The 24,133-nt window shown below is 41.1% G+C and overlaps 1 protein-coding gene across 1 annotated transcript in view; it reads left to right on the forward strand.

Annotated features, from left to right (window-relative positions):
• The first annotated feature begins 590 nt into the window (after positions 1-590).
• Positions 591-24,133, forward strand: part of IRS1 (insulin receptor substrate 1) — a 57,598-nt gene continuing 34,055 nt past the window's right edge. The window contains 3 exon segments of the mRNA XM_063306682.1: positions 591-2,058; positions 2,061-2,128; positions 2,130-5,279. Coding sequence (XP_063162752.1) covers positions 1,702-2,058; positions 2,061-2,128; positions 2,130-5,265 — 3,561 coding nt within the window. The 5' untranslated portion in view covers positions 591-1,701 and the 3' untranslated portion in view covers positions 5,266-5,279.

Raw genomic sequence — 24,133 nt, forward strand, 5'->3', positions numbered from 1 at the left:
GACTGAATGGCGTCTCCTCTTTCCCTCCCTCTCTTTCCTCTCTATTAAAAAAATACTACTCTGTGCTTCTCAACCAAGCATGGGTGCTTCCCCTACGGTTTCCCACAGTCTTAGATGGTTTGAAGGACAGGTAGGTACTCCAATCGGAGAACGACCCCCTCGGGGCTGCGAACGGATCGACGCCCAAAGGTAAGCGCGTTCGCGGCGGTGCTGAATGAAAGCCGCGGCAGGCGGGCAGGCGAGGGCGGATTGGAATGCCGCACTACTAAGCTAGGCTGCTGGGAGCCCTTTTCGCGCTTGTGTTGCCGCCGCCGCCGCCGAGGCTGGAGATGGGGATGGTCCAGGCATTGGCGCCGTCACGTGTTTTTCTCCTCAGAGTGAGACGGAGTGTCGGCGGCGGGAGGGGGCTGGACTCGTAAACGCAGACGCAGCCGATTGTTTTGGTTTGGAGCTTTTCAATAAAGTCTGCGGAGCTGCAAGTCCTGCTGCAGGAGCCCTCGCCGTCCACGGACGAAGGAGCGCAAGCCCCAAGTCCAGCGGTCGCGGTGCCCGTTCCTGCCTGGCAGTGCTTTTTGCCTCCTCCGTTCTGGAGCGCACGAAGAGGGGGAAAAGGTGGTGCGGGACGGAGGGACTTCGCTGCTGCCGGAATTGCCTTCCGAGACTTCCCCGACTGGAATGAAGAAGAGGAGGAGGAGGTGGAAGTCGCCGCCGCCGCCGCCGCGAAAATGCGCCTCCGCCTCCTTCACTCCTCGGGCAGCTTCTTTTCTTCGTCTTCTTCGTTCTCGACCGTGCAGTCGCCTGAGTGTATTTGGTGTGGAAATGACACTTTTTCTGCCTAACCAGGCAGGACTGAATGAGGTCGCTCGCTATCTTCTCCTGCACAAGCTGGATAAGGAGCGCCTGCAGTCACAGCGCTGATTTGGGATATTGATGTGTTTGTTTGCTTGTTGGAGTCTTCCACCCCGCCGCCACGGTCCCCGCGAAGGATATTTTTATTCGGCATCTTGGGCGAGGAAGAAAACGCGGTGGCTTCTGTGGTGTTGACTAGCTGGTTTCTTCTTACTACCATTATTATATCACCATTACCATTGTTATAATTTCAGAGGGACTGCTTGTGTCCCTCGGGCGACCCACGTTTTTTCTCTCTCTTGCAAAACAAGCCCCCTCCTTTCCCCCGCCCCGTGCCTCTCCCTCTGGTGAGTATATTTAATCGGCACCTGGAAATTTCTCGGAGGGATAACTTGAGAAGGGGAGGGGCTGGTTGGGAGAGCAGAGACGGGGGAACCCCATCCTGCTCCTGGCGCTGGAGGAATTTCCACCCTGCATGGATGAAACGATGCCCGCTTTTCTCTTCTCATCCGCGGCGTCTCGGATCAGTTTCTGCTGGGGCGACATCGAAACTAGACTTTTGAAAGCTGCATTTCTCCTGCGGAGGGTGGTTTGGGAATAAAGCTACCACCCAAACCCTGCCTCCGGAGCTGGGAGGAGGCTCTGGCCACCGAACAGCTGTTTTCTCCCTGCCACTCTTTCCTCCACCCTCTGTTTTTGGAAAGGATTTCCAGAACTGTCTTTCTGCGTCGTTTTTATTTTTATTTTGGAGTGAAGGAGGGGATTTGCTGCTGTGTGGATTTCTGTTTTGTTGTTTCTTTCCAAAGCTGCTGTTTGCAGCAGGAGCTGCTGTACCTTGTCTCTTTTTCCAGCATGGCCAGCCCCACGGATAATAACGAGGGCTTCTTCTCAGATGTCAGGAAGGTGGGTTACTTGCGCAAACCCAAGAGCATGCACAAGCGCTTCTTCGTGCTGAGGGCAGCCAGTGAGTTGGGACCCGCCCGGCTGGAGTACTATGAGAACGAAAAGAAATGGAGACACAAATCAGGGGCCCCCAAGCGCTCTATTCCTCTGGAGAGTTGCTTCAACATAAACAAGAGGGCAGATTCCAAAAATAAGCATCTGGTGGCTCTCTATACCAAGGACGAGCACTTTGCCATTGCTGCTGACAATGAGCTTGAGCAAGAAAGCTGGTACCAGGCACTGCTGCAGTTGCACAACCGTGCCAAGAGCCATCACCATCAGCAGCAGCAGCAGCAGCACCACCACCACCACCACCACCACAGAGATGTCACAGTGGGAGGTGGGAGTTTGGGGATGGGAGAGACAGGGGAGGATAGCTATGGTGACACAGCTCCTGGCCCAGCATTCAAGGAAGTCTGGCAAGTGATCCTGAAACCAAAGGGTCTGGGCCAAACTAAGAACCTGATTGGAATCTACCGCCTGTGCCTAACCAACAAGACCATCAGCTTTGTCAAGCTGAATTCAGATGCTGCAGCTGTCGTGTTGCAGCTGCTCAACATACGGCGGTGTGGCCACTCCGAGAACTTTTTTTTCATTGAGGTGGGGCGCTCTGCAGTCACAGGACCAGGTGAGTTCTGGATGCAGGTAGATGACTCAGTAGTAGCACAGAATATGCATGAGACCATCTTGGAGGCTATGCGGGCGATGAGTGAGGAATTTCGGCCTCGTAGCAAAAGCCAATCATCTTCCAATTGCTCGAATCCCATATCCGTGCCTCTCCGCAGCAGGCATCATGTCAACAACCCACCCCCCAGCCAGGTGGGACTTACCCGTAGGTCCAGGACTGAAAGCGTGACTGCCACTTCTCCTGCCGGCAGTGGTGTGGGAGGAGGGACAGGAGGCAGACCCAGCTCTTTCCGTGTCAGAGCCTCTAGTGATGGAGAAGGTACCATGTCCAGACCAGCTTCAGTGGATGGAAGTCCGATGAGTCCAAGTGCCAGCCGAACCCACTCATACAGGCACCGTGGCAGCTCCAGGCTTCACCCCCCTCTCAACCACAGTCGCTCCATCCCAATGCCTTCCTCGCGCTGCTCCCCTTCTGCTACTAGTCCAGTCAGTCTGTCATCCAGCAGTACCAGTGGCCATGGGTCCACATCAGACTGTCTTTTCCCACGTCGATCCAGTGCATCAGTCTCTGGCTCTCCCAGTGATGGAGGTTTCATCTCCTCTGATGAATATGAATCAAGCCCCTGTGACTTCCGCAGCTCATTTCGCAGTGTTACCCCTGATTCCCTGGGACACACCCCTCCTGCCCGGGGAGATGAGGAGCTTAGCAACTATATATGTATGGGGGGGAAGGCTGCGTCATCCTGCTGCAGTATCACAACTCCTAATGGTAATTTTGCCCCCCGCACCTGCCATCTGCAGCAGCAAACTCGCTACCCTGGTGTCCCATGCTGCCTTCGGCTTGGCAGTGAGGATGTGGGTGATTTGGAAAAAGGCTTCAGAAAACGGACACATTCTGCTGGAACCTCTCCTACCATCTGCCATCAGAAGACTCCTTCGCAGTCCTCAGTGACCTCCATTGAAGAATATACTGAGATGCTTCCCTCATATTCCTGTGGTGGCAACAAGTTCTCTTCTTATCGACATTCTGCCTTTGTGCCAACCCATTCTTACCCTGAGGAGTGTCTAGAGATACACCAGGTGGAGGGAAACCACCACCGGACCAACTCTGATGATGGCTACATGCCAATGTTGCCAGGAGTGGCGCCTATGCCTAGTGGAGGTAGTACACCCAGAGGTGGAGATTACATGCCCATGAGCCCCAAGAGCGTGTCTGCTCCGCAGCAGATCATCAATCCTGGGAGAGGAGGTCGTCATGTACAGGCCATGGTGGACTCCAATGGCTATATGATGATGTCTCCCAGTGGCAGTTGTTCTCCAGACAGTGGTCCCACTGGCTACAGCAAGCTATGGATAAATGGGGCTAGTCATACAAAACTCTCAGTGGAGAGTAATGAGGGGAAGCTGCCAAGCGGAGGCAGTGATTATATCAATATGTTTCCAGCCAGTGGTTCTGCCACCAGCACCCCTCCAGATTGTTACTTTACCAGCCCAGGACCTCCAGGCCCAGAAGAGCCACTAGTGCATGGTTCTGCCCAGTCCCAACATAAACCCATCTATTCCTATTTCTCCTTGCCACGTTCCTTCAAGCACACACAGCGCAAGACAGGCAAAGAAGAAAATGCCCAGATGCGTATGTCCTTCAGCTCTGGCCACTTGCTTTATGCTGCTGAGGATTCTTCTTCCTCTACTAGTAGTGACAGCCTTGGCTGCCCTGGGGGACAGGAGGGTGGTGGGTATTCTCTTCCCATCCAAACACAGCCATTGCAGCCTGCTGCTTGTACTGTGGACACAGCTGTGCGGACCAAGAGCCATCTGGCCAGACCTACTCGTTTATCCCTGGATGGCCCAAAGGCCAGCACCTTGCCTCGCACTCGGGAACAGCTCCCAGAGCCCAAGAGCCCTGGTGAGTATGTGAACATTGAGTTTAAGCAACCAGTCTTCCCCTCACCTTTATCCTACGGAGAGGTTGGCTCCTGTTCAGAGGAGTACATGAATATGGATTGGGGAGCTGCTTGCCCAGTCAGCTTGGCCTCCATGCAGTCAAGTCAGAGTGGGACCACCCACAGTGACAACCGGGACTATATGAGCATGCAGCTGGGTGGTGGAGCACAGTATGTAGTCTGTGCCCACAGCCCATCACCTTCGTCCCCAGCTCTTCTGCTGAATTATTCTGAGAAAAGCCCACCACCCATGCAACTGCCTTCTCCACCTTCTCAGGCTCAGCCAGGCAAACTGGCTGAGGTTTTACCCCATTCCTGTTCCTCATCTATGATTGGGGACCCAGGAGCGAACAGCGCCTTTACCCATGTCAGTCTCGGTCCCAGCCACAGCACTCAGAGTGCCAAAGTGATCCGTGCTGACCCCCAAGGAGGTCGACGGCGCCACAGTTCTGAGACGTTTGCTTCTTCTGTCACTCCTAGTAGTAGTCTTGGATCCTCAGCAATACTCCATGGACCAGGAGGAGGTCCTGATGACTCAAAACACCACAGTTCAGCCTCCTTTGAAAATGTCTGGGTCAAGCCTGCATCTGGGGCACTGGGGGTTGCTTCTTTGGGCCTTGGCACAGCAATGCGGAGGGAGCAAGTAGCTAGTGGAACTGGGGGAGGCTTTGAGAATGGGCTCAATTACATTGACCTGGACTTAGTGAAGGATTTTAACCACAGCCAACATCACCATCGCAACCTCCAGCCTCAGGAGAATACTGGTCTGCTAGGGGTCAAGCAACCACCCCAACAGCATCAGCCACCTAAATCTCCAAAGCAGCCTTGTGGGAGTAACCACTTGAGTGATGAATTAAGCGCATATGCCAGCATTAGCTTCCACAAGCAAGAGGACATCCAGTAGAAGCCGGAGACAAGGTGAGCATGTTGTAAGCTAATCACTACTTCTTAGCTTTGAGATGGGAAGCATGGTGTTCTGTATCTTCACCAAGGATGACTTGAACCACTTATGTGACCACCTAATGAACAAGCTGCCTGACCATGGTTAGATCATATTTTGTCAGCATAGATTATGTAATGGGTTGTTCTGTTATCCACTTGCCTTTAGTCCCTGTTTGCTGTCTTCTACCCGTTTTATTTGATAGACACCTTATTAATGGGTTGGATTTAGAGAAAGTATGCTCTCCGAGTCACTTGGTTTAAAAGAAGGATGAGGAAAGTGTTCATTCTAGTTAAAGAGGTAAGGATTAGAAATGGTATTCTGTTTACTGATATACTACAAGCATAGTTCAAAGAAATGTCTTACAAAAGGGTTAACTTGTAGAGGGAGAAATTGTTCTTAATAACATGAAATAAGATATCAGGCTGTGATTGTTTTGAAGCCTGTTAATTACAGAAAAGTGTGTGTGTCTGTGTGCATAATAACCTGAAACATCTCTTGCTTCATGTTTTGCTGTGTAATAACCTTTGAGGAGCATTTAATCTTGGTTATGGTACCAGTTGCACAAAGGGGAAGAACTGCAAAACATCATGGCCAGTTAAAGTCTTGATAATGGGATACTGAATAGATTGCTTTGTATCTTGATTTTATGATTTAAAAGTTCCTTTGGAAACAAGACAGCATATAATGGAGCACCCTAGAAGCATAGTCTCTTTTTAAGTATGTAACATGTCCAGGCTAGATGTTTTTGTTGTTATTATTTTACTAGTTGCAAAGTGGGTGTTTTCTCTATGAAATCCCTTAATCTACTTCTGGCTGGAATTTCGAGAAGTGCCTGTTAGTGCTCTACTGCCCTACTTGTTTAACCTTCAGACAATTGCAGCTGCAAAGAAAGAGTCCTCTGTGTGTGTGATTGCACTAGCGTGTATGCTGCATATGAAAAAGAGGTGTGGCCTTACATTTAGGAGCTGAGATTGGAAACCTCTGCAGTCTATTCCTGAATTGTGAAAAGTTGGCTGTGGCTCCAGGCAAGTTTTCTTACGTACATGTAGTAATACCTCAAAGGATTGCTGTGGGGATTAATTAGATAATGTTTGCAAAGCATTGTCGACATGAAGCAAATGTCACACTGCTAACTTGTGTTTTCTTGACATTATTAAGAAACTTTGTATTGCACCAAGAAAGATTGCAGAACCAGCAATTCCTGTCATAAGATAGGTAGAATTTCTATAAAATTGTTGCACGACAAGAACAGTATTAAATGGAGAGGCAGAGAGTATGTTAGATTTGTTTATGCCTCAAATCTGCAAAGCAAAGTGGAAAACGAAGATTTTTTTTCTGCATTGGACCTTTTTGGAAGGATGTGTTTTAGGGATGAGGATATAGCAGCCGCTGTTTTAAAATATTTCTTCTACTGATTATCTCGTCAAAATGTTGATGTTCCTGCACAGCTATGATTCTGTTCTAAGCTTTGTTACCACCACAGTCCTCGTGATTGGAACTGGCCCCTTTTGCCCCTCCCCCTTATCTTTGATCCATAGTAATCACTGGTGAGCCATAGAAAATGTTTATATTGGCACAGATATACTGGCAAATTCAGCAGTATGCTTTTTGATCTAAAAATGTCATAACACAATTCTTCTATGACGTTTTTTAATTGCTTGTTTGCTGGTTCCAAGTATAAACAGTGTTGAGGGATGGCAGTGGTAATGGCTCTTAAAAAATCCTGGGGGTAGGTTTCCTGGAGCTGAACTTGGGAGACCTACAGATGAATACTAAATGCTCTGGATAAACAACATTAACAACAGAACACTTTTCATTGTGAAAAACACATCAGGCATCTTATTACTGTTTTCAACTATGTAATTAACCACATATTACCATATAGAATATGAAAAATGTATGGTACCTTTTACTGTATGTGCACCAAGATATTTTTAAAATTTCAGCATAAGAGCAAACAGCAGAAAATATATAGCATGGAATATTTTTTTTAAAAAAAATGATTAAAACAAAAATAATATCAACCCAACTTTGACAGATGGGTTACAGTCCCAATATCTAGAACATAATAATTGTGAATTGCTGTATCCAGCCTTGTTAGTTTAATATCCATTCAGAAATAATTTAAACCATTTTCCTAGCACCATTCTCTAGGTTCCAGTGTGCCAGAACAGAATTGTTTCTCCCATTTTGTTTTTGTTCTTAATGAGAGACAACCTATCCAAGTTACAGAACTGCTACGAATGTTGTAGCATTGACACTGCAGATCCTATATGCAGTTACATGTTTTATAGTCTTTTTCCCCCCTCCATAACCATTCATTCAGTGTGCCAATATCAAGTTAGTCACAGAATTCACACTAATCTGGTAGTAGATAGGAATATCTTAGAGCTACCAGTATGAAAATATTATCCTTTATTCTTTGATGGTTTCACTCAGATTGTTGTATTAGATATGTGGTCTGCATGTGTGCATTATTTTCATTTAAAAACTAATATGATTTTTTTAGAGCAGTGCCTTAAGATAGTGATTGGAGTAGATCACTGTTCAAGTGAAAATAAAACAATAAAATAATACACTGAAAGTTTACTAGGCAGGATTTTTTCCCCAAATAATGCATGCTGCTTTCTAACATCTAACTAGCAACACTTTCATTTTTGCAGGCAAATGTTTATGCTATTTCAAAAAAAGGATGGGGAATTTAACTTTTGGAAAACTGATCTCTCTCCATAGACGGTTGCAAAGCAATCCATTTGTTTTCCTTGAATCAAATTCACAATCCTAGTTGTTGAAAATTATCCAGCAGTCATTTCACTCTCTAGTACCAGTGTTTGTATCTGAAGGAAAGATGCATGTTCAGACTTCGCCCCTGCCACTGTTTGTGTGTATATGTGTGTGTACTTTAGAGAACGGGAATCAAGAAAAGAAAAGAATACCCAGAATTTCTTCATAACCTAGGAGGAATTCTTAGCCTTGGGTATTCGGCATCCATACATATGGAATGCTCACTTTACTAAATGTAGAGAGATACTGATGAAATGTAGGTAATTAATTTCATTTCATTTAATGAATTAAAGCAAACCTAAGTCTATATATTCAGTGATATAAAACAAGAGAAATTAACCAATCCTTAGCAATGTGCTCTGCTGACTAGGGCTGGTGTAATTTGTAGTGCAAACAATCAGAAAAACACAATTTTGCTTATACCCTAAAAAAATCTGGCTAATACAGAGCAGTGTGCATAAGTGGTCTGTGAACACTGCACATGAGCAAAATTAACAATGTATAGCAGTCCTACAGTTTGCCACTTATTTACCTCCCTTTCAAGGAACAAGATACTTCGTTCAGTACTCAACAATATGTGAACAACAAACACTGCAAATGTAAAATGCTATTTGTAATGAATGAGATGATAGAAATGAGAAAGATAAAAGAAGTTTCAGCAGTTGCTCTTGCCAACATTGACTGGTGGAAACCTGTCTTCCTTAATCTTTTTAAAAAAGTAAATAGTGGCACTTCAATAGTAGTACAGGCTGTAGGTTTTCTCAGCCTACATAGGCTGCAAACCATCGTTCTAATATGTCTTAAAAAATCAAGAGTAGTAGTAGTAGTTATAATCACATTTGTATTGCATGTTTTCTCTTGGCCCTCAAGATGTTCTACGCTTTATTCCCTGCTCCAATCTTTTCCCAGCAGAAAATAATCCTGTTAGTTAGACTAGGCTAAGAGTTGATGATAGATCCAGTGAATGTCCATGTCTGAGGGCAGACTTCAACCTGAGTTTTCCTTGTCCTAGTCTAACGGTTTACTACAGCCCATGTTTTTGATAATCACTAAGCTTGTTCTTTTGCCAGTATCAGCTGGACTCTCAGGAGGCATTTCCTCCATATTAATAAAATAAAATTGCTGAAATTTTGCAAAATTGCATACAAGTCAGAGATTTCAGAAGTTTTGCCTGATGTTTTAATGATATTATTTGAGATGTGAGGATTTTTTTCTGGTCTAGGGGCAGAAAACTATGTAGTCCCTTTCATTTGTGGTATAACTCTATGGCAACCTGCAGTTTTTAGCTCCTCCTCATCCTTTTGAGATCTAATGGTTTCAAGTTGTATTTATAGCTGAAGATTTTAAAATGTACATTTTTCATGAATAATCCAAAATTATATTCAAATTAGCATTGTTTTCAGGGAATAGAATTTACTTACTGATATTCATTGGCACAAACAATGAAGACAGTAAAAGCGATATTTTAAACTGTTGATTAGGGGCTCTTTCAGATAAAGTGCAGTTGCAGTCTAAAGTGAATTGACTGCCCCCCACTCCAATCAGCTGATACTATCACTGACAACTACCATTGCTCCTTGTTGTGGCTTTTTCCATTTTTAGATAGTGACTATTAATATAGGAGTGGCAGCATTGGAGGGGATGTTGGCTTGCCCCATGTTCCAGCTCCTGGTATCTTGGCCTGGTGGCAGGAAGTCAGGACTGTATAAAAATGTCATAACATATAAGGTAGGAGTTTGGAAGCTTGTCATCTTAACAAGAACCTGAAATAAAACTTTTTACTTCTTTCCCTGGTTACAGAAATAATTTACCTTTTGCACATAAAACTGAAGTTGTAGGATGAATGCTTTTTATGAACCAGTTAGTCTAGAACAAGTTCTGATTGATTGTCAGTTACATGTAAACAATATATACTCATAAAGAAGTAAACATACCCATATCATAGTGTCTTGGTAACATCACATAATCAGAGCAGTCCTCTTAAATCTGCTTTGTTTTCACCATGAAATTAAATTGTTTGGGAGGGGGAAAGGCAGGTTGTTTACAAATGTATTCAGGAACATTTTGGACTTTACTGAATTTTATTTAGATGAAGCTGAAAAAAATGTCTAATTTAAGCAATATTTTGATATATACTATTATGCATTTTCCCCAAGAAAATCTTGATCAGTGATGTGTGTGGCTTTCCCAACATACTTCGTCCTCTCTGCAATCATGGAAACAGCTGTATTTTCTGGAGTAGAAAACATTGTTTAAAAAACTTCTGTGAAGTTCACAGGAGCAAAGAATTCAAAAGATACTGTATGTCATGGTTATCTGAGGGATGTTCAGAGTGCCTTTCAAGTAAAAAACTTTAAATAAATAAATAATTTTATTTAGGCGTTGCCTAACTCCAGAACAACTCTGGTTGGGTCACAATGGAACAGATAAAATTAGAGTACAATATGAATAAGAAACAAGGTAACTAAGAACATATGAAAATAAAGGTAAAAAACAAGATGGTGAATCTGACCAACAACACAGAAGACATATACAGACACCTCCTATGAGGAGCTCCAGCCACCCTAGCCCAGGACCTGGGAGAACAACCAGGTCTTTAAAGCCCACCATAATGCCATCACGGTGGGAACTACCCATATCTTGGGGAAACTCATTCCAGAGAGCAGATGCCACCACAGGGAAGGTGTGCTTCCTGGGTCCTGAAAGATGACTCTGTTTAATTGAAGGGTTACAAAATGTGTCCAGGCTGTTGGCTTGTATTGGCCAAGCAGACAAAGGAGATACGCAGTTCCTCAGATAACCGTGCCATTTGCCATGTAGGGCATTATAGGTTACAACCAGCAGCTTGAACCACAACCAAAAGCACCTGGCAGGCAGCGCAGCATCAGAGCAGGAGTGGCACATTAGCATATTGAGGCATGCCCATAGCTGCATTCTGGACCAGTTGAAGATTCTAAGTGGTTTTCAAAGGCAGCTCCATATAAAGCACATTACAGTAATGGAGCTGTGAAGGAACTAGGACATGAGTGAAGGGTCTCTTTCTAAGGGTCTCCCAATCCAAGAAAGGGCAAAACTGGTGCATCAGATGAAGCTGTGCAAAGACCTTCTAGGCCAGGGCTACCACCTGCTCATTGAGCAAGAGCTGTGAATCCAAGAAGACCCCCAGATTGTGTACTACCCTTGGACAGGGAAGTGCAATGCCACTGAAGGTTAAAGATGGAATCTCCCCAGATCTAGGTGGCCCTAATAGCCACAGCCACTTGGTAGGATTGAGCTGGAGACAGTTCTTCCACATCCAGGCTTGCATAGTGTCCAAGCAATGGGACAGGATTTGACAGCTTCAATTGGCTGGCCTGGGGTTGAAAGATACAATTGGGTATCATCAGTATCTTCAGCAAAGGATCGTTACCTTGTCGTGGTGCTGGAGCTTGAGCACCTCAATGATGCCATGAGCTAAACCGTGAAGGGCCACCCAAGATGGGAAGGTCATGACAGAGAGGTCAGACTAAATGTGATCCCTGGGGAAGGTAATGGCAACCCACCCCAGTATTCTTGCCGTGAAAACTAAATGGATCAGTACAACCAGAGATATGTCGGTATACCATTGGAAGATGAGACCCCCAGGTCGGAAGATGGTCAAAATGCTACTGGGGAGGAACAGAGGATGAGTTCAACTAGCCCCAGACGTGATGACGCAGCTAGCTCAAAGCTGAAAGGACGGCTAGCGGCCGACGGTGGTGGTGGTGAACGGCGAATCCGATGTTCTAAGGATCAACACACCATTGGAACCTGGCATGTAAGATCTATGAGCCAGGGCAAATTGGATGTGGTTATTGGTGAGATGTCAAGATTAAAGATAGACATTCTGGGTGTCAGTGAACTGAAATGGACTGGAATGGGCCACTTCACATCAAATGACCACCAGATCTACTACTGTGGACAAGAGGACCACAGAAGAAATGGAGTAGCCTTCATAATTAATACTAAAGTGGCTAAAGCAGTGCTTGGATACAATCCCAAAAATGACAGAATGATCTCAATTTGAATTCAGGGCAAGCCATCTAACATCACAGTGATCCAAATATACGCCCCAACCACAGATGCTGAAGAAGCTGAAGTAGAGCAGTTCTATGAGGATCTGCAGCACTTACTGGACAACACGCCTAAAAGAGATGTTATTTTCATCACGGGAGACTGGAATGCTAATGACACCTGGAATTACAGGTAAGCATGGCCTGGGAGAACAAAACGAAGCAGGACATAGGCTGATAGAATTTTGCCAAGACAACTCACTCTGCATAACAAACACTCTTCCAGCAACCTAAGAGATGGCTTTATACATGGACTTCCCCAGATGGACAACACTGAAATCAGATTGACTACATCCTTTGCAGCCAAAGGTGGTGGACATCTATACAGTCGGTAAAAACAAGGCCTGGAGCTGACTGTAGTTCAGATCACAAACTTCTTCTTGCACAATTTAGGATCAGACTAAAGAGATTAGGGAAGACCCACAGATCAGCTAGATATGAGCTCACTAATATTCCTAAGGAATATGCAGTGGAGGTGAAGAACAGATTTAAGGGACTGGACTTAGTAGATAGGGTCCCGGAAGAACTATGGACAGAAGTCCGCAGCATTGTTCAAGAGGCGGCAACAGAATACATCCCAAAGAAAGAGAAAACCAAGAAGGCAAAATAGCTGTGTGCTGAGACACTAGAAGTAGCCCAAGAAAGAAGGAAAGCAAAAGGCAACAGTGATAGGGGGAGATATGCCCAATTAAATGCAAAATTCCAGAGGTTAGCCAGAAGAGATAAGGAATTATTGTTAAACAAGCAATGCGTGGAAGTGGAAGAAGACAATAGAATAGGAAGGACAAGAGACCTCTTCCAGAAACATTGGAGGTAAATTCCAGGCCAAAATGGGTATGATCAAAAACAAAGATGGCAAGGACCTAACAGAAGAAGAAGAGATCAAGAAAAGGTGGCAAGAATATACGGAAGTCCTGTATAGGAAGGATAACAATATCGGGGATAGCTTTGACGGTGTGGTCAATGAGCTAGAGCCAGACATCTTGAAGAGTGAGGTTGAATAGGCCTTAAGAAGCATTGCTAATAACAAGGCAGCAAGAGATGATGGCATCCCAGCTGAACTGTTCAAAATCTTGCAAGATGATGCTGTCAAGGTAATGCATGCTATATGCCAGCAAATTTGGAAAACACAAGAATGGCCATCAGATTGAAAAAAATCAACTTATATCGCCATACCAAAAAAGGGAAACACTAAAGAATGTGCAAACTATCGAACAGTGGCACTCATTTCACATGCCAGTAAGGTAATGCTCAAGATCCTGCAAGGTAGTCTTCAGCAACTCATGGAGCGAGAATTGCCAGATGTACAAGCTGGGTTTAGAAAAGGCAGAGGAACTAGGGACCAAATTGCCAATATCCAATGGATAATGGAAAAAGCCAGGGAGTATCTATTTCTGTTTTATTGACTATTCTAAAGCCTTTGACTGTGTGGACCATAACAAATTGTGGCAAGTTCTTAGTGGTATGGGGATACCAAGTCATCTTGTATGCCTCCTGAAGAATCTCTATAACGACCAAGTAGCAACAGTAAGAACAGACCACGGAACAACGAACTGGTTTAAGATTGGGAAAGGAGCATGGCAGGGCTGTATACTTTCACCCTACCTATTCAACTTGTACGCAGAACACATCATGCAACATGCTGGGCTTGAGGAATCCAAGGCTGGAGTTAAAATCGCTGGAAGAAACATTAACCATCTCAGATATGCAGATGTTACCACTTTGATGGCTGAAAGCGAAGAGGAACTGAGGAGCCTTATGATGAAGGTAAAAGAATTAAGTGCAAAAGCTGGCTTGCAGCTAAACCTCAAAAAAAAAACAACCAAGATTATGGCAACCAGCTTGATTGATAACTGGCAAATATAGGGAGAAAATGTAGAAGCAGTGAAAGACTTTGTATTTCTAGGTGTGAAGATTACTGCAGATGCTGACTGCAGTCAGGAAATCAGAAGACGCTTAAGCCTTGGGAGAAGAGCAATGACAAATCTCAATAAAATAGTTAAGAGCAGAGACATCACACTGACAACAAAGGCCCGCATAGTTAAAGCAATGGTGTTCCCTGTAGTAACATATGGCTGCGAGAGCTGGACCATAAGGAAGGCTGAGAGAAGGAAGATCGATGCTTTTGAACTGTGGTGTTGGAGGAAAACTCTGAAAGTGCCTTGGACTGCAAGAAGATCAAACCAGTCCATCCTCCAGGCAATAAAGCCAGACTGCTCACTTGAGGGAACAATATTAAAGGCAAAACTGAAATATACTTTGGCCACATAATGAGAAGACACGAGACCCTGGAGAAGATGCTGATGCTAGGGAGAGTGGAGGGCAAATGGAAGAGGGGTCGACCAAGGGCAAGATGGATGGATGATATTCTAGAGGTGACGGATTCGTCCCTGGGGGAGCTGGGGGTGTTGATGACTGACAGGAAGCTCTGGCGTGGGCTGGTCCATGAAGTCACGAAGAGTCGGAAGCGACTAAACGAATAAACAACAATCATCAGTATAGTGATGATACTGGACCCCAAACTGACAGATGACCTCATCCTGTGGTTTCATATAGATACATATATAGGAGGGGAGAGATCACTGAGTTCTGTGCCACCTCACAGAGGAAGGGCCTAGGGAGTGATCCTTACCCACAACTACCTCCGATTGAATCCTGCCCCAAACAAAAGAAGAAATTCATTAAAAAATTGTATTTAAGATATATTGGACTCCCCAAAGAATATAAATGAAAGGATGGGCATCATATTTTCTGTGTTGGAGGTGTAAAAAATTTGAGGGTTCACTGATCCATATGATCTGGTCACGTGATCATCTGATATCTTTTTGGAATAGTGTGTTAATGTTTATAAATACTGTAGGTTTATGGGAAAATTGTTTAAAGTTAAAGATGTTAATGTGATTCTGAATTATATACCAAAGCTTTGAAATCTGTTTATCAGGAATTATGGTTGTATTGATCATAGGGGTTGGTTAAAATAATCATATTGAGAATTTGGAAAAGGGATATTATTCCAGGAATGGCATTTGGAAATATGTGGTCTGTCTGGTTTGCAAAAGGCAGTATTTTCTACTAATCAAAGGATGAAGCAATATGTACTGTATTACTACGACAGAGATTTTGTGATATTTTATAATAATATTTTGAACTGATCATATTATAGTAGTGTATGGTGCTTATTAGTAAACTAATGACTATTGATAAGTATAATATACAAGGTATTTTTTTCTTTTCTCTCTTTCTTTTTTTCCCCCTAACCTTTCTCTTTTTTTGTTTCTATTAATCTTTAATTTTTAAGTTTAAAGATTGTTTTGTTAATTGCATATGTGTGGGTTTTAGTGGGTTTAGTGTTTTGTCGATTTTTTTTCTTGTGATGTGTAAATAAAATGTATTACATTAAAAAAAAAAAAGAGAGCCATCATAAAATGGTGCCCGAACTCCCAACCCCTGGATCTGGTCCAGAAGTGATTGGCAGTATTGAGAGCCACTGAGAGTTCAAAGAGCATGGATGCACTATCTCCATCCTGGGTCTTCCACAGGTTATCAACAGGTGTAATCTAGGTTGTCTCCATATGGAATTCTGGCCCGAAACCTGTCTAAAAGGGGTTTAGATAATCTGCTTCCTCCATAGTTCTCAGTGGCTGCAGTCTCATCTTCTCTACAATCTTCCCTTGAAAGGGAGATGGAACAATAGTTATCCAAAATAATTTGGTCCAAGGACAGCCTCTTGAGAAGGGGGCATTCCATTGCTTCTTTTAAAGAGGGTGACACCACAGCATGGACCTAATCACAGGTCACCTCCCTGGCTGCCTTCACAATGCAGGAGGGAACTGGGTCCAACAAACAGGTGGCCAAACTTACAGCACAGAGAAATCTGTCCACTTCCTCAGGAGTCACTGGATCTAACTCATCCCAGATCATACCACAAAACTGGGCACCAGGAACTTCAGCCAGACCTGCCCAGTCACAGGCCAACTTGGAGCAGATCTGAGTGATTTTATCCATTAGAGGACCACAGTATTCCTCATAGCAGCTCTGCAGATGGTCCCATGGCCCATCCCTGCCCAGTAAGGACTGAGTCACCCTAAATAGGGCCATTGGATGACTATTGGCAGGCACAAACAGGGCAGAGAAATACCGATGTCTTGCCATCCTTATCGCCACAAAATGATCCCTAATGTGGGCTGTTATCGGTGTTTGGCCAGCCTTGCTCTGAGTCTTCCTCCAGCAATGCTCCAGGCATGTCTTCTGGTAGTTCATTTCCCAGAGCAACTTAATAAACTAGGACATGCCATGGGATTAGCTCATAGGGAGAAGCTGCATAGGGGCAATGTGGTCCAAGGCCCTAGCCACCCAGCCAATTCCAGGAAGCAACTAAGACCTCAGCCGAGCCACCCTTCAGATCCTCAGGGAGGAACCCCATTGGTTCCATCAGTCATCTGGGAGGACCAATTGAATATGCCCTGTCTCCCCAAGGGTGAGGGTGACCCCCGTGATCCAGAAGGCAATCAGAGGGTAAACTGTCCATTAATAAATAAATACACTTTAAATAGGCTCCATAGTCCTCCTTTTTATTTTTTTTATGCATAAACAGTGGATTAAAAAAAATCATAGTACATGAAAAAACTTGCACATTTTTGTAATGTTGTTGTAGTTGGTCCTAATAAGTTATATTATGGATTAAGAAATGTTGAGGACTTACATGCTTAAGGAAGTTTTGTTTAATACTTATTAATCCAACAGAGGCTTGGGTTTTTTATAGGAGAAATATTAGCCACAATTTATCATGACATCCAAACCAGCAAACTGTAGTCTGAGTGGTCCCTTCAGATGAGGGTTGTAAATCATTTCAGATGTCACAGCATATATGGCTCATAGCCAGCCCTCCAAGCCATGGTCTAGCAAACTGTGGCATATAAATGTGAACACTGTCTTATGCTAGAGAAAGTTTAGTGTGTGTGTGTGTGTGTGTGTTTATAAATGGAATATATTGGTTTTGAAAGAAGGTGTGATAAAACTGTATTGTAAATTTTGTGATAATGAAAAAATAGCTATCCTTTTTCTCCACAAAATGACTGTCAAAAAACAATGAAATCCCATCTAGACTTTTGAATCCTGTCCTGACATAAGAGCTGTTAACAAAAACTTCCAGGATCTTGATGAACCTGATTGCTGGTGAGTTTTCAATTCCCCCTTTAAGAGTATGAGTTGAAAGGGACCACAAGGATTATCTAATCCAGTCAGTACTCTTATTCACAGTGATTTGCAAAACACATTTTAATTTACATTTGGACATCCAAATGATGGACGGCATTTCAGTAATGGAGAGCAAATGTATACTTTTGATATCTTGTGTGCAGTTTACACTCTTTATTTGTTTAAGCCCAGCCTAGTTGAAAGTCTACGATGGGTGGTGCAGAACATGTATGGAACACCAAGCTGTTTACTGCTTTATGCTCTCATATAACGTAAAGGCAACAGCAGAGGGTGGTCTGGCTAGCAGGTCTATCTTCTTGACTTGGAATTGCACACTTTTCCTCTTCAAACAGCAGGCTCTGCTCTTTGGGTTTGATGGCTTGATACAAACTGGTGTGAAATTCTCTGGTTATCACTTTATATCAAGGAATATATGTGGATGTATCATGCTCAGGTATGAAGATATGCACATACATACACACACACACACACACACACACACACACACACCTTTTATCTGTTTGCAAATTAAGGAAGTTCCTGCCAGAAGTTTCAGGTATGGTACTTGTAATACATGTGTAAGATATGCACTAATACTCAGCTAACATTTGTGTACAGTGACCCTGGAATAATTATTCTTAAATTAAATCTTAGTCTCATATCTGTATATAAATGCAGAAAGTATTTTGTGGCTCGGGAGTACCAGTAAGTTGAGTACCTTTCATTTTCAAATATTGGTGACCTTTTTCCCCTACTTCATTTTCTCACCTTAATTACCCATGTCTTCTGGGCTTCAGAATTTGTTGTTGCTTTTTCTTTAAATTCATATTAACATTGTGCTTGTTACTGCTTAAAAGAACACAGAATTATTAATAACATTTTTGTCTGTTAATAGCACATTAGTCCAGAAAGCAAGATGATTGCACATAAGAACTCAAATTGCTTGTTAGGAGTGTAATTTTTTTTAAAGATGGCATCAAAACATGTATGCTTTCACAGTCAAGGTGAGAGTGCACATCCAACTGAAAATGATTTTACAGTACAGAAATTATGAATGAAACATAGGACCTTCTTATTTATAAAAATAATTTTTAAAAGAACTTCCACCAGAATAGCAAGGAGAGACTGGTTTGAACCAGTCTCCATGGTATTACAGGATTTTCTTTATAGGATTTTCTATTTTTTAAGTTATTTATTTAGAGGAACATATGGATGTGATACCTTTCCCCATTCTCAAGTGGTACAGCCCACCAAATTGTTTGTGTAATATGTAGGACAGCTTTCATTTTCAGTTAGTATCTCTGTGATTATTTCTTTAATAAAACTTTGAAATACCATTGCAAGATAGTGACCAAGTTGTGTGCATTTATACATATGTGTTTGCTGCAAGTGAAATATCACAAATTGGATTCTGATTAAATTCTTTATTTTTGAACTTCTGACATATTGTAAGCTTTTCTTGTGTGTCATGATTTACACACAGAGTATATCTGCCAAGTTATATTAGAATATTTGAAGTTTAGTTGTAGTTATTGAGCCCGGTTTCAGATTGAGTCAAGGTATTCAACTCTGCATGAGATGATGAAGACAAGACTGCTCAAATTAGAATCCTGCTAGCAGACATATTCAGCAAATTATTTTATTCAACAAATTATTATTACAGTTAAGTGGTCAGATATAATCCTGTGATGACCATGATAATCTAAGCAGCAGTGAACTGCTATTGTAAAATGCTAACCATCCTTTCAGCTTCTTCTCACTTTTATTCTACAGAGAAATTTAAGATTGAGTCTCTAACGTCCAAATCAAATCTTTATTACAGTCAAAGACCAGCATAAAGGACCTAGGAAGCTTGATGAGAGAGTCATACTTGCTTGCTCTCTCCTTTTACTTATAAACCAGGCAGAAGAGATGTTTTATTCTAAACAACATGTGGATAGAGAGAACACTCATTTTGTGTTCCTGCATTCTGATGCATCTAGAACTTTAGGTTTTGGCCCACCTCATTTCTTGTGTTAAACAGATGCTGGGAGAAATGTAAATGATAAAATGCAGAAAGAGTACAGTAATATGGTTAGGTTTTAGTCCCTCTGATGTATATATTCCTTTCCATGTTAAAGGCTCCCTATTGCTTTCATTTTATGGTTAGGTTCACACCATTTTAGGACCAAAAAAGCAGCTAATTTGCATTTATACAAAATTTGGAGAAACCTGTCTTGCCATGTTACCATTAATTTATAATGTATAGTATGGAATATGGTCTGTATTACAGATCTAACCTTTGGATTTCCTCCAGGAAAATAGAATTTCTAACAAAACATTTCCGTTGGATATCTTGCATTTTAAGCATTATAAATATATTTAGTTTAACATTTCTGTTGTCATGTTCAGTAACATTTGAGTTTTAAGAGAAGAGTAAATTGAGCAAGTAGACAGAAGATAGATTACTGTATGCTTGTCAGAAATATTTGCGACACAACATATAGTAGCAAGTAATTAAATGTGAGCTGCTCAGGATTTTGCTGCTTGAATGGAACATGGTCCATTTGCACTAAGTGTAGCATTGTCATGACTCAGCTTGTGTCCTGTGCATCCCCGAACAAACAAATTTAGTTGTGGGTGGGGTGGGGTGTTAGAGGATCCTCCAAAAGAAACTTTTTTAATGCTTTGTGGCTGCAAATGGGAGGAAATGGGCAGTATCTCAGCTGCACAAATAGAAATACTTTTTACTCATATAGCTAGCTATCAAGTTGAATTGAAATTACTACATTTACAATTTTTCTTTCCATTTTGTTCTGGGAGCCTGTACTAAATCATGAAGATTTAGGAATGAAAATCAATCTAAAACATTTTGAAAGGGTTGTGCACCTCCTGTGCGGAGGAGGATAGGGATACCCTTGGAAGTGGGGAATTCCAAGTGTTGAAATCTCCATTATATTAATCTTAATCCTTCCTCCCCACAGATAGATTAACCCAGTATTTCTCAACCTTGGCATCTTTAAGATGTGTGGACTTCAACTCCCAGAATTCTCCCAGAAAAACACCAGATTAATTGTTTTTTATTAATGTAAAGCATGAAAACTTTTGCTATTATTATTTAAGATTTACTTTTCTTCATTGTGCAGTTGTATGAAACATAGAATTAACATAGTCCTTGCCTATTAAAAATGTCTACACGTATCTCTATAGCAAGATAAACAATCAGTGTAAATTGAACCAGTTTTGAATATTTCCTTTGGATATAGCAGTTAGGATGTACATTAAGTATATGCAGAATTTTTTTTTAGAAAGCAAAAGTTATACCAGTTACCTAAAAGGTTGGGAATATAACTTTTATAACTTCCAAAAAGTGATCAACATACAGAGCCCAGAATGCTCCAACCATCTTATGTTTGATTAGATCAAGAACAATTTGTATATGTGCTATAATTTCTTGAGATTCAAAAATAGATTCTAGTAACAACTTTTATTTTTGTAAAAAATGTGGTGGAGAGTTCTGAGATAGGATTATGTCCTGCCTTTTTAATAGTGAAAAAATATTATGTTATGGTACAATCTTTTCTTAAATTTTATTTTTTGCATAATTTATTATACCTTAGAAGATTATTGGCAGAACTATAGAAATGGAGGTAAGAGCTACTGTATGCTGCCAGTGTTACAGTTACAATGAATTACTTTTGATCAGACAAAAACATGATTTTGGTATTTACACTAAATTTTTGTCTAAACAAAAAACTTCAGTGTAGAGACATAAACATTTCCATTCATTGTGCTTGGGAAGAGACTTGAATGTATGTCAATTAGGCCTCATCACACTTGGAAAATGATTTGGAAGAAGGACAGTATGCAAGCATAGCACCTCTCTACTGTTTGTTAAGGGAATACACATTTTTTCAGGCTTTCACATAAGGGTGAAAAAAATGGTACTGCTTTAAGGAAACCCCTCATTCCTTATGAGTGCAACTCTTTTTCACACAAAAGCCTGAAAAAAGCCTGACTGTTTTAATAAATATTAGAGAAAGTCAAGATGCTGTGTTTATGTGAGGCTGGAAGCACTTTTTCACAATCCTTTTCAAAGCATGCATAGTCCTAATATTTAGGTTGATTAGAAAGGAAAAGCTATGGTAGTACTTTCAAGTTGTAATATATTGTGGTTGATAAATGTGTGAATGATTAAATGTTGCAGTTCATAAATTAATATGATTGTTCTATGTTCTAATAATGTTAGCTAGTTAAATATCCTTAAATAGTTTTGTAAACATTTCTTTTGTCCCACTTTGGTGGCTTGCATGTTTCTACAAGGAAAAAGATGTGCAGGCATGTATCTGGGGTATGTGGTTTCCCAGGCTTTTGAACTAGTAAGGAATGTTACCCAAGATGGAAGAATGAATGGTTGGATGGTGCTTTTTGCCTCAGGGTTTAAAACTCAAAAGGAATATTATGTATTCAAGTCCTGTTTCACAAACCTCTTTGAACAAGATCCTGGATAAAGTATTTGTTATTATCAAACACTATTTAATAACAAAAAGGGATCTCCCGAAAGCATGTTCACTGCATGATGATGTTGAAAAGGTGAAGGATGTGTGCAAATTGTGATTTTAATCTTTTAAAGAATTATTTACATGGGGAAAACTAAATTTGCATAATCACAATAGCACAAATCAGTTTGCCGCTAATATCTCTATGGATCAGTTTTTCCCAATACCTTCACTATGATTAAGTTGAGGATACCACAATTCAGTGTGAAGGTATTGGGAAAAACAGAATATTTCAAATTTATGATGGTGGTGTTATTAAATTCTGGTTATATGTATGTAACAAAAGAAGAGTGACTCTTCTGCCTGAATTTGTCTTGGTAGAGGAGCAGAGAATATTTTATCTTATGTTTGATTCCTTATTTGCTTTCTCATGCCATCTGTCAAATTATATGGCATTGTTATTATTTATTAAATAATATTTATTAAATGTATAGCCATTAAATTTCTGCAGGAGTTCAAGATACTCTAGATAACAGTCTTTTCTTCAGTTTTTCCCCACAGCAATCACCAATAAACAAATATTGACGTATTTCCAAAAGTGTGTCACTAGCACACTGTCCTCCAATTATATGTAGAACAACTCTTTTGAGATAGGCTGAACTGAGAGATGCTTATAGGCCCAAAGTCTCCATTGAGTTTCCATAATCGAGGATGATCTTGAATCTAGACTTGTCTGTTTCCACAACTCTGAAAAAAACACTTGGAGGGATAGTTGAATTTCTCTGTCAGCTCTTGCTTCTAGATAGTTTTGGACTCAGTTTCTGATTCACTCTGTGAAAATAAAGGCTTTCTAGGACTATGGTTTCATGATTATGGAGCAAGCAAGGCACAGGAATTAGTTAAAACAAAGGACTGGTTAATGCATTGTGGTAAATCATAATATGACTTATTTTTGACTTGGTACTATATGTAAACTTATCCACTGAGGTTTGGAAATCATATTTTCTTTTTTGGGTTAGAATTACAGATCTTGCTAATTGCACAACATATACACCACATTATGCCTAAACAAAATTTGTGAACTTAGAGTAAAGAATGAAGATAGGTAATCTGTTCCTAGACCCAGTTTGTGCCCTCTAGGATCATTCCTCTGGCAGCAGAATGGGATGATTTTAAGTATTAAAATAGGGTGGGTATTTGTGTATCAAAACTTTTTATTGAGAGAATATAATGTGGATTAAAATGCAGATACGACTTGAAAAATGTTTATGAATTGGTTAATAAATTAAATAATTCCCTTTCTGAGTCCTCTAAACATTTTTCCTTTTAATGTACTGTAAGTATAAGGAACTTCCTAGGCATTCTGTGCATGTTATTAAAGAGAAGAATAACTTGGTAAATTCTAATACCTAGTTAAATCATCTAGGTTTAAAATCTATCATCCAAGTTTTCAGTCAATAAAAAATATAGTAAGAAAAAATCTAGTTTCCACTTATCATTTTCTTACTTGATAGTACAGTATTTTATTGGATAGCCCTTATTTTGAAGGAATGTGGCAGGCCATAATGATTATTTCAATGCTGTTTCCCATCTTACGTTTTTTCCCTAAAAGATAGAAGTGCCAAGGAGATCAATTTAATGTATCTTGTTCCAAAAGTAAGAGAACTGTAAGAGCGGTCACTCTTAGGGGGTTTTTTTGGGGGGGGAAGGGGGGAGTAAGTTAGAAATGGTCCTGTATCCTTTTTAAAAAATATTTAAACTTTTTTTAAAATATGAAAATACAAAAATACAAACTAACCACAAAAAATACATAAACTGAACCAAAAAAGAAAAAAAAAGAAAAACATAAGTAATAACAAACAGTAACGGAAGAAAGGAAAATATTATGATCCATCTAGTCGTGTGACCGCTATGTCAATCATTAAACAATATATGAAAATTTCAAATTAGGAAAAAACTATTCTTGTAAAATATCATAAAGTGCATGTAGTTCAAGTTTCTTGTATCATTTTTTGATTAGTAGGAAAAAATTGCCTAGTAGAGTGAAAAGAATTGAGTGATTAATTATATTCATTTTTGTTTCTGGATTCCATTTTAGCATGACAGTTTTTAACTATCAGCTTGATACTTTTAGTGATAGTGCTTTAACTACATGCATTACAGGTAATAAAACAACAGAAGCAAGGAAGTAAGCAAAATATTTCAATCATCCAAATAAAATTATAGATGAGGAAAGAGCCAGCATATACTTAAAATATATTATACATGAAAATATTTCTC

Source organism: Candoia aspera, chromosome 6 (assembly GCF_035149785.1).
Source record: "Candoia aspera isolate rCanAsp1 chromosome 6, rCanAsp1.hap2, whole genome shotgun sequence".
Taxonomy (NCBI): Eukaryota; Metazoa; Chordata; class Lepidosauria; order Squamata; family Boidae; genus Candoia; species Candoia aspera.